Below are 11341 nucleotides of genomic sequence, written 5' to 3'. Positions count from 1 at the left end.
AGGTTGTTGCGTTTTGGGCAAAAATGTTAAAAGTCGTGATGCATGTATATGAGACGTTGACATTTTAACACTGTGCAGCATCTAATGGCGTGGTGTTTATGAAGCACAAGTATATTGGCAAAAAAATGATCAGTGCAACTAATTTTTCATACGTGTTTGTCAACATGGCATCTGGTTTAAGCAGCAGGGTAGCCTGGTGGTTAGTCACCAAAACTGGACAGCAACACTGACATATCTTTTCTAAAACTCTGAGACATTCACCAATCCGATTACTAAACATCAGTAAAAAAAAATGTAAATTGTAATGATCTGGCTCACTTTGCAATGCCCTGACATGATTAATCCAACTTATGGACTTGTTCATGGCGCGCAGTCAGCTGTGGCGATCTCGCCATTGATCAAGTGTTGAAGTCACCCTGTGAGGCCACCTGTTCCCAGATGAGGGGAGGACGCGTCCTTCATTTGGGCCGGGCCCGCCAGCATTCTCCCACAGGCACACAGAGACACCCAATGAGGGGCCAACGTGACATCTCATCTAACACAAGCCCATGGTGACGAGATCTGAGCAGCATACTGATTATGAGCAGACTCATTTATTCACCTGCCAGGAAACATGTTCACAGAGATGTCTCAAATGGAGGAGGAGCGGTGATGTTTAAATTAAAAGAAAAAGGTAATTACTGTAGCGCCATACGTGTGAAAAGCTCTGCAGAGAATACTTTCGAAAAGGGGGGATATCTTTAATGGTTTTGACCAGTCAAACTGGCCAAAATAAAGTCTTCTTACAACAAGACTAATGATCACGAATACAAGGACAAAAAGTTCTAATAAGAGATGCAACAATCGGCTTTCTCTGCCCAATAAAGATTGTCTGTTTTCCTTTAGGTCTGATTTGACGGTTTTTGTCTGATCTATCGTCTTTTTCTAAAGATTATAACACATGCGGGTGAGAAAATGTGCAGCGGGCGGTGGTGGGTTTGAATCCAACAGGAAATGAAATAATTACAAGAATGTCCTCAGTTATGCATCAGCGCACAAGTCCCCGACTTAAAACAGGTGGAGTTCTTTAATTTCATATGTTTTACAGGCTAAAAAAAACTGTTTTTTATTATGTGATGTGCTGATCCCCAATCAGAACAGATCAAGGGAAACTTTGCTGATTCAAATCTCTGGCTGGTGGGTTGGTGCATTTCTGGTTTCGACCAATCAAGTAGGCCAAAAGAAGAAAGCAAAGTTAACATGAAACACATAACTCCTTTAAAAGTGACTGACGTATCATTGAATAAGACCATGTTTTTCCTCTTCGATATCGATTCCGGGTTCTCGTTGAGGTCTGAACCTGCCAATTCCAAAGTGGACCGATTACGATTTTACTATTTCCTTAAACACTAAAAACACATGATAGTAACAAGATTATCCCCGTTGAAGCGTCAAAGCAAATGTCTCTAACATGTATCTGATTTTAATAAACACAATACCAGTGCAAAAAAAAAAGTGTTGTTGTTGGATGAATCCTTTATGAAGTGAAAATACTCAGAGGCAGAGGTTCTTAGTTGTTATGTAAGAGAACAGAGAAAAGAAATTCGATTTTTCAATATTTAGCCGACCGACAACAGCTCAGAGAAAATCAAAGGAAAATTGAGCGATTCCAATCTCTTCCAATAAATCGGTGCATCTCTAACTTGAACCAAGCTTGCCATAGCAACAAAAAAACAAGAAGAAAAAGAAAGAGCACATGAAACAGAGGAGAAATTAAAAGTCTTGCTTACAGAGTGACCACGGTAGCGCCACAAATACAAAGCAAATTCTGACGACAGAAAATCCTATTAATTAGCGATGCCCTAATTGTGATTGACAGTGATATTTTTCGGAAGTTTCTTGTAAGTACTCCAACATACTACACAGAAAAATGTGCTGCAGTGATAGAGGTAGTAATTCTGATTCTGACAAGGATTACAAGACCATCTCCATTTATGCATCACAACACTTGTCCTTATCTTATTTTGATTGAAATCAATAAAAATGTATCCAACTATATGTCGCTGGTTGGTGTGGTTATACACTGAAAATAGTGGAGTTCTTAGTTTTGATACACTTGATAAAAAGGAAAAATAAAATTGGATTCCTCAGTATTTGCCCTGTTGTTGACAGACTAGCCAATCAAGGCAAAACTGGCCCTATTCATAGGCAGATCTCTAATTAAATTTTTTAAAGAATATGTTAAGAGTTCTTCATCTGAACAAATTGCAGCCTTGTTTATTTTTTATAAAATAAACTGTTCGAAAAAAAAAAAAATCAAGAACAGTAGCAGTATCTACATTGAATCACTGTGGCTTTAAACAAATGAGTGTGATTATCAAAAAGATCTCCAAATATTTATTGTGTGATGTTGATAATAAAATCACAGCACCGTTAAATCTGCTTCCATTATTATTATTATTATGATCTTTTTTGTTTGGTTTTATTTGAAGGTCAGCCAGCGTTTAGGGTTGTCGATGAGGATTTTGTCCACCTGGTGCTGCGTGATGCCTCTGGTCAGCATCTTCGGCACGATGTTCTTGAGGATGTGGGAGTAGCCGTGGCCGCCAAACTTGGTCAGACGGTTCTTGGTGTGGATGTCGTGGGCCATCAGTATCTTGTCTTCATAGCCCTCCTTTACCAGAAAAGCCAAGCTGGAGATACACCGACAAGCACGTAAAAAACAAAACAAAAAACAACGCAACGTCTCTGCATATTGTAAAGATCAACACATAAATCAGCTCATTCACATATGTACACCTTACAGTTAAGTACAGCATGAAGAAAAACAGCTAACGCATGTATTGGAAAGGATGTTGGACTAGTAACACAAGGAAAAGACTTTTGCTCCAGAGCAGCGTCACTCACGTTTTCACCCTCTGGCTGTCGCTGGGCATGTCCACTTTTAGGTTGAACGGGTAGTTCAGCATCTCCGTGCCGAACAGGTCGTACTCCAGGTAGCTGCCCATATTTGCAAACTCAAGCAGATCGCCTTCATCGAAAATCGTCCTGAGAGATGGAAACGGAAATCTGACTCATCTAGCTTTATCAAGAGTCCCGTATTTTATCAGCATTCAAAAAGAAAAAGAAAATCACACCAAACTCTTTTGAGAGTTTCTATGAGGTAAATATGCAGTCTAGTTTGAGCTGATGGAGCAAATAACAGGTGCAGTGTTAAAGTTTTTATCATAGCAGCTGTTAAATAATACCATGCTTAACATCTCTTATTATCTGTGAGTAAAATATTCAGCCTTTTCACACTTGTGCAACAGAAAGCTGCATATTTATTTTGCTGGTCAGATGTTTAAATACAGTCGTCATGAGCACGGATGCCATCGGTTTTGTTCGATTAATGATTTACAGTTCTGTTTTCAGGGTGGAATGATTATATTGCTCAAAACTTCAGAGATTTAACAAAAAACAACAACAAGTTTGAATTTAATGTAGATTTCTTAATAATTCACACAGGATTTAAATATATACATACATCCAAACTATGTGTATAACTGGCCCTTAGCAGGCTGTAGAGGAAGCACACACCTTGTGGAGCTAGAAGCAATCTTCTTCCATAACTACATGGGAATGTGACCTTTCTCTTTGGAACAATCTGTAGGTTTTATTAAATTGGTCCATTTCTGGCTTTCCTGCATATGCCATACATTTTGAAAAGGGTTAAAGTCAGGGCCGTTCTACAAGCTTTCCAAAACCAGTGTTTGGGATCGCCGCCCTGTTGGAACACCCAAATGTTTTGCATGTTTCACCTGATTTGAAGACAAGTGGAGTTACTCCTCTATCTTCATTATTCCATCAATACAGTAATGCCACCAGCAGCAAAATGTCCTAACACCATCATGCTGCCGCCACCGTGCTTTACAGCTGGTAGTGTTCAGAGGTCTAAAAGCTTCTTGTCATTCTGTCAACACATCTCAATCTTCATCTCTTCTAAACAACCTTTCTCCAGAAGCATTATGGTTTACCCATGCCGACAAACTTCCATCCAGTTTAAAGGGCTCCTTTTTTGGTCGGTATCCTCTCAGTCCACATGGATTTTTAAACTTGCTTCACTGTAGACAGCGACACTGGTGTCCCTGTCTCTTAAATCTTAAAAGAGTCCTGAGGAGTAGGCTGGGTTGTTTGCAAACATCCTGACCACGCTCCTTTCATCAGACGGTTAAAGTCAGGAGTTGCAACTTGGGTGCAGCGGACTGTTCCAACACGACAATGCTCCTAAACACACATCCCAACGGGTTTGTGAAGGCCTGGCCTATACAACGCTTTCTAAATGATTTCCCCCAAGCCAGACCTGAAAGGCTACTGAAAATGTAAGGGCTAAGGCTAAAAACCATGTCTCTGTTAAGAAACCAACCAATTTAAAGTACTTCCATCAATTCAATGAAGAAAGATGGTCAAGTATCCCACCTGAATTAAGCCAGAAGCTTGTTGGTGGCTTTAAAAACCCTGTGGTCTCTCTGGAATCTCCTCAGGGACGTTTATCAAAATATTACTGGGGGTGTATCTATATATTTGAGCCAATATGTATTGTTTTAACCCTACAGGGATTACAGACCAAACAATACATTTAAACCTGTGCACCAAATTCTTGTTTTTAAAAACCACTGAAGTTGTATGTTGTATAATTATTCTACCAAGGAAAAGTTCAAAGTATTATTGAAAATCCCAAATCACGCGATTTGAAGATGTTTCTTCATAAAAAAAAGAAGAGTCATAGAGGTAATATGGTGAGGAAGCTGAACAGCAGATAAGGTGGGGCGCCCTGGCTGGACACATCTGATGAACTTCTCACCTGTCCAGGTGAGACATGACAGTTTTGCTTATGTCCCCGCCAGCTTCCTGGAGAATCCGGACGACTTCAGCCGGAGCGGCCGGGTCCCTGCCAGGATGGATGATAACGGGGCAGCCCAGCTGGGCCTGGGCCTGGGCAGTGGCCCTCAGCACCTTCCTCTCGCTCTCCGTGATTGGCCAGCCGGTGCCAATCTCGCCGATCACGCCGCATCGGATGTCTGTGCCATCAGCGCCGTGGAGCACCTCGCTGACGATGTTGTCCGTGAGCTGACAGAAACGGGGAATGAAAGATGGGAAAACATCCCGCTTTAGACAAGCGACTGACAGGTTAGTGACATTTTCTGATTTCCCTCCTCTCTGTGAACGGACATGAGCTGAGCAGCCGTTTTGAATATTGATACGAGTGCATGCGAGCTGTCAATGTGTCAATACGGAAAGACTGAACAGCCAGCGATCCATTCAAATCAATCCGACATTTCTGAGAAAATGCATATTAACACAAAGTGTTGGGGGGGGGGGGAGGGGGTGGGGTATGCTGGATCCAAACAATCAGATCAAAAACATGAAGCACCGTCCTTTTCACTTACAATTCCAGCCCCCATTTCACATGCTATCAAGATATTACCACAAACCTAAATGGATTTATTCATTTAAAGTTAGGCCTGACACTGCATTCTGCACCCTTTACCAAAAATCTAGTGCAACAGACTGCCTTCAGAAGTCACCTTTTATGTAAAGGGAATCACTTGTTGGTTATCTGATCTGAAACCAACATCAAGATGAGTCAAAGTATTAGAGCCACAGAACAAAGCCGGCAGGTCAGAGACAAAGGTGTGGACAAGTTGGAAGCAGGGTTAGAAAACAATATCCCATAATATGAGATAAGCTATACATCAAGGAGCATACTAAACACTACACATGGAGGGAGGAAGAACGTCCCCCTGAAAACAACATCCCCGTGAAACAAGGTGGTGGCAGCATCATGCTGTGGGGACAGCTGCCTTCAGCAGTAAGAGGGAAGCTGATCACAGTTGACGGTGTGATGGATGAAGATAAAATACGGGGCAACACTGGAAGGAGACCTGCTAGAGGCTGCAAAAAAAACTTTATACTGAGGTGGAGGTTCACTTTCTACACAATCACACAGTGATGGCTGGACACAATGTTTGTACGTAAGGCTATTAAATTTCATGTGCCATACGTTCAAATGGTGTTTTTTCAAGAAAATATTAGGCCAGGTGGATTGATTTTCATTTCCCCTCCCTGAAACTAATCTGAGAAACCAAGACGCTAAAGCTCAAGGTAAATGACGAAATGATGGGGTCATCAAGCCGATGGAAAAGAAAGACAGTTGTGAGGAAGATGTGTGTTAATCATAATGGTTATTTCAGTATTAAACAACATTATTGCAATGTTCCAATGTTGTGCAGCCCTGATTTAGATGCACTGAAATGGCCCAGGCAAAGTCCAGACTTAAATCCTATTAAGAATCTGCAGAAAGACCTAAAATGATTTTTTCCAGATGCTCTCCATCCACTCTGACTGAGCCATTCTGCAAAAAGTAACGTTTCTAGATTTGCTATAAACACATAGAGACAACACTTTCTTTCAGGTCCACATTTGCACATCCTGTGTTCACAAGACAACTATGCATAATTTTCCTCCCACTTGATCAACATGCCATAATGTGCGTTGGTCCAGCACATAAATCCCACTAAGCAGTCGAGACACACCTTCTCCACAGTCATCTTCCTGGTGGCCTCAGTGTGGGTGCTGTCTATGTAGTACCCGGCCCCCGCAATGATGTGGACCCCGGTGTCCTTGGCCAGCCGTCGGAGGGCGGGCAGGTCCCGGTCGATGCCCGTCGTGGTGTTCTCCACTATGGCACCCCCGCCGGCCCTCCTGTAGGCCAGCAGCTCGTCCCGCAGGGCGGCGACCTCCTGCGACAGGAACAGGTTCTCCCTGCAGCTGTAGGGGTTCTGCCTGAGCCAGTGCATGTGCTGCATCTGGAACGGGTTCTCCGCCACAGCCTCGTCGCCAGGTGGAGGTGGGGTGTAGCTGCACTCGAAGCCCATGACCAGGTGCTCGTGGGTCATGGTGCGGCCCAGCAGGTCTGGATCCACGAGACCCAGGACGGTCTGCACCTTCCCACTTGCTGCCGACATGACGCTCCAATCAGAGGTCAGGATTCCCACAAACCTGTAGGTAAATAGGTGGATTTAGATGCGAGGCCTTGGAAAAGTATTTCTCGTGTTTTATCGAGTTAAAACAACAAACTTCAATGTGTTTTATTAGCATCCTGCGTCCCAGACCTACACGCACTAGCTCTTAACTGAAATGGAAACACGTTACTGTGTTTTCAATTTCTCTCTTTTTATTTTTTTTAATAGATGGAGAGCATCTGTGAACAACGATTTTCAAGCCTTGCTAGAGAAACTCTGTTTGATTTAGATCTGGACTCTTGAGTCTTTTTAACACATGAATGTGATTTGATTAATGTCACAGCCTTCTATGTTCCAAAAAAATAAATAAAAAAATTTGCAACATAGGCCATGGGTGAACTCTGTACTATTTAAAGCTACAATAACAGTAAAGCCATCCAAAATCATTGACATTGGGATTGTAAAAAAAGTAACTGCATAGTTATTTTGCCTAGTAACTAGTTACTTTGATAGAGCAATGATTGAGTTAGTGACTGAGTAACGTTTGGGGAGAAGTAGCTAGTATGACTAGTTCCTTTTTTAAGTAACCAGTGGCCACCATTACTTTACTCCACTGTAGTACTGTCAGTCTTCCTCCACATACATGTAGACCAAAAAGTCACATGACCAGAGCAGCTTCTCCCACATGTTTGCTGTGTCCCAGAAATGGCTTGTAGCAAATTTTAAACTAGAGTTGGCTTTCTGTCAGCAACAGCATTCTTCTTTCCACTCTAAAAGGCTAAACATGCGGAGTTAGCTGACCTGTTGACAGTTTCTCTCATCTGAGCTGTGCATCTTTGCTCCTACTCCAGAGCTACCAAGGGCCTTTTGATTGCTTTTCTAATTAATTCTCTCCTTGCCCCACCTGTCAGTTTGGGTGGATACTCGTTTGGTGGGTGTGCAGTTTGGCCAAACTCCTCCTATTTTCAAATGATGGATCGAACAATTCTTCAGGAGCTGTTTGTGATATTGTAAACCTGTTTTGACATTTAAACTCTTCAGATTTATTCTTGATATGTCTGCTAAATTCCTTGGTCATCTCAAAGCTGTTTGTTCACTTGTGTTCTCCAACAACCTCTGAGGCCTTTCCAGAGCAGTTATGTTTAAGATGAGATTAAATTGCATGCAGGCACAGGGATTTATTTAGGACTATCACAGTAAAGGCGGCTGGATATAATTTCCCACCACACTTTTCTAATTACCATGTGAAAAAAACAACAACTTTGAAACATGCGTAATTTTACTTCAACATTACAACTACGTACATTAACTCTGGGTTTCTCTATCACACAATATCCCAATGAAACACAAAACGCACAAAAGATCAAGGGGTATGAATATTTAAGCTACTTGCTATTTCTTGATTTTGACATGATTCCCTACTAAGAACATTGTCTTTGTTCTTTTGCTGTGTTTTTTGCAAATGTTGTAATTTAATATTGTTTCACACAAAGTTTCAAATATATTACTAGAACTATGCTGCAGAGCAGTGGGATACTTGTGTTTCTGTACGCAGAGATGCTGTTAAATCATTAACGAGCCTTGTTATAATGCATGCGGGAAAATGACCTTTGGACAGCCAAATTCATGTGTTTGATCCTTATTGAAAACTCCGTGCGTAAATGTAACAGTAACCCCAAAACTGCAAGTTCCCTTTCGTTGCAAGCTGCCAGAGCGACAGACTCAAACCACATTAATGTCGCGAGATTTTTTTTAAATTGCACTGAAACAACAAGGCGCAGTCGTTCAGAGTTCACGCACAGACGAGAAAACGTTTCAACAAACTGAATCCTAATTGTTAAAACCTGCAAAAAGACTGCTTTCTAACCTGGTTTCTGTTCAACGGACTCTACTTCCACCACAAGCCGAGCTCTGACAGCTGCTGCAGCGGATTAGCTCCAAAACACGTCGCGCTGACAAGTCAATTATCGCGAGAGTTTCCGCGATAGTTCAGGCGATACTCCCAGCAGCAGATGTTTAGATTTTTTTTAAAAATAAATGGCCGTTATATCTGAAGAGTGATGTTTAAATGTGTGTATTTTTAAAGATGTGAGCTTTTTGTTTCTATTTTTATGATATAGACTAAGTTTGAAATTCTAAATGTAATAATAATAATAATAATATAAAAGCAACATTTAGCTACAAATAGGTACAGCATAGTTATCATTTAACCTTTTAGTGTTGATAGTTTGGGGGTGGGGGGAAAACCCATGAATAGTAGATCCATCTTCTGCTTTTTGGCTCATTTGTTTGGAGATCACAGCTGCAGATCCTCTGACTCCATCTCACCCTATTTCCAGCACCCTTCTTCACTACATCCATGAATCTTCCCAGTGATTTCCCTATTTTTTTTCTCCTCCCTGGCAGCTCCATCTTAAATATCCGTAGTAAACCAACACAGCATTGCCTGACCTGTCCTTCAGACATACTTATTCCCTTCTTTAGTTCATTTTAGTCACTAACAAAGAAAATTTTACCCTGTCACATCTGGCTCTGCCTCCTGTCTTTTTGTCAGTGCCACCATCTCTAAACCATACATCACAGCGAACCTCACTGCAGTCCTTCCCTTTCATGTTTCTAGCTATCCTTTTGACACAAATCATCCCTGACAACTGCTTACCTCCACTCCAACCTTCCTGAACGCTCTTATTCATTTATCTTGTGCTCTGGTCATTGTTTTGAGTTGTTGAGCCAAGGTACTTAAACTCTGCTAATTTACCTGCCCCCCATTTACACACATATTTTGTCACCCTTCATTTGAGTTTTATTCATTTTCACTCCAGACCATACCTCTACCTGGTTGTAATGGCTTTATTTGACCTTTTATTTACTGTTTTACTTTATATTTATTTTATTTACTGTCACTATAAATCACAATCTCAAAATATAACAACAAGTTTCTTCTGTGTGCCCTCTTCTGTAAATCCGTCCAATATGATGTAATCCCCACCGTGAACCCATCTGGCCCTCTTACCTCACGCCTCACCACGGTCTCACTGCACATACGTTTGGCATCATCTATTGGTCAAAATAGGTGATTATAATCTCACCCTACTTTCTCATACAAGTACAAAACTTTACTTTGTGGCACCTTCTCATCTAACTCCTTTAAAAACACAAAGACACATAGTCAGTGGGGGTTCTAGACCAAATTTAGCAGGGGGGCCACGGTGGGGCCAGTGTTTTTTCACAGGGGCACAGAACAAATATTGGGGAATTTATTGTCATTTTGTATGCACAGAGTGCATACTGAACGAAATTTATTTTAATATATTATTTTAATATATATTTAATATATAATTTTATATAATATATATAATTTTAATATATTAAGTAAGCCAAAGAGTAAATTGTTGCTCTGGAACTGCAGGTTGCAGACCCCTGATCTTTTCTCAATACAGCGGGAGCTTAACGTGAAATGGCTTAATTTTTAATTATTGTTATTTTTGTTATATTTATTTTTTAATTATTTTGTTATTTTGTTATTGGGTAAAAACAAAAACGAAAAAAATACAACTCATCCAAATGACCAGTCAGTCACGGTATCTTTGTCAGCATTTATCATCCTAAGAAATTTAATATCATGTCTTTAGTACAGGGGCCATAACAGGGGCCAGGAACAGTTCTACAGGGGCACAGGCCCCTGTTGGCCCCTGTCTAGAACCGCCCCTGCACATAGTGGCTTCTTCTGACCTCCTTTATACTCACACGACTAAACACTCTCAAAGGAAATATTACCTCTTTATTAAAATCATACTGCTGCTTACTGGAAGGCCACCTCTTTTCTTAATTAAAGGTCAACAATTACTACTTGTATGACTCACAGACATATATACGTATACGCCTCATTGGGTCTGCATGCCGACGTCACTACCATACTGTATGTGGCAGAAAGTAGTGAACGTCTACGTTCCCTGTATACATGCTTTAAGTATTTAGATAGAAAGATATAGATGGAGCTTATATATACTTGTAATACATCTATATCTATATCTATATCTATATATAGATATAGATATATCTATATCTATATATCTATATCTATCTATCTATCTATCTATCTATCTATCTATCTATCTATCTATCTATCTATCTATCTATCTATCTATCTATCTATCTATCTATCTATCTATCTATCTATCTATCTATCTATCTATCTATCTATCTATCTATCTATCTATCTATCTATGTGTGTGTGTGTGTGTGTTATGAGTATAATAATCAATTGGTTAAATCTAAACATTGTGGCCTTCATTACTTCATAAAACCGTGTCATATGTGAACCTTTTACGATCTGGTACAGACACAGATTAGGAACA

General features: G+C 40.6%; 1 protein-coding gene across 1 annotated transcript; it reads right to left on the bottom strand.

Annotated features, from left to right (window-relative positions):
- Nucleotides 1-724: 724 nt before the first annotated feature.
- Nucleotides 725-8966, bottom strand: pter (phosphotriesterase related). Its single transcript, XM_012882553.3, has 5 exons — nt 8851-8966; nt 6555-7020; nt 4823-5088; nt 2887-3027; nt 725-2672 (listed from the first exon to the last, which is right to left on the bottom strand). Exons 2-5 carry the CDS (start codon nt 6984-6986, stop codon nt 2462-2464), a joined length of 1050 nt encoding a protein of 349 aa, XP_012738007.1. The 5' UTR covers nt 6987-7020; nt 8851-8966; the 3' UTR covers nt 725-2461.
- Between the last annotated feature and the right edge of the window lie 2375 nt (nt 8967-11341).

Source organism: Fundulus heteroclitus, chromosome 6 (genome assembly GCF_011125445.2).
Source record: "Fundulus heteroclitus isolate FHET01 chromosome 6, MU-UCD_Fhet_4.1, whole genome shotgun sequence".
In the NCBI taxonomy this organism is placed as follows: Eukaryota; Metazoa; Chordata; class Actinopteri; order Cyprinodontiformes; family Fundulidae; genus Fundulus; species Fundulus heteroclitus.
This window is presented reverse-complemented; position numbering and strand designations above follow the sequence as displayed.

Excerpts from the sequence above, each read along its gene's own strand:
- pter (XM_012882553.3), bottom strand. The coding sequence starts at position 6,986 with ATGTCGGCAGCAAGTGGGAAGGTGCAGACCGTCCTGGGTCTCGTGGAT. Across the intron at positions 3,028-4,822 it reads GTCATGTCTCACCTGGACAG|GACGATTTTCGATGAAGGCG; the intron begins GTGAGAAGTTCA and ends TCCATCTCTCAG. Across the intron at positions 2,673-2,886 it reads GACAGCCAGAGGGTGAAAAC|CTTGGCTTTTCTGGTAAAGG; the intron begins GTGAGTGACGCT and ends GTGTATCTCCAG.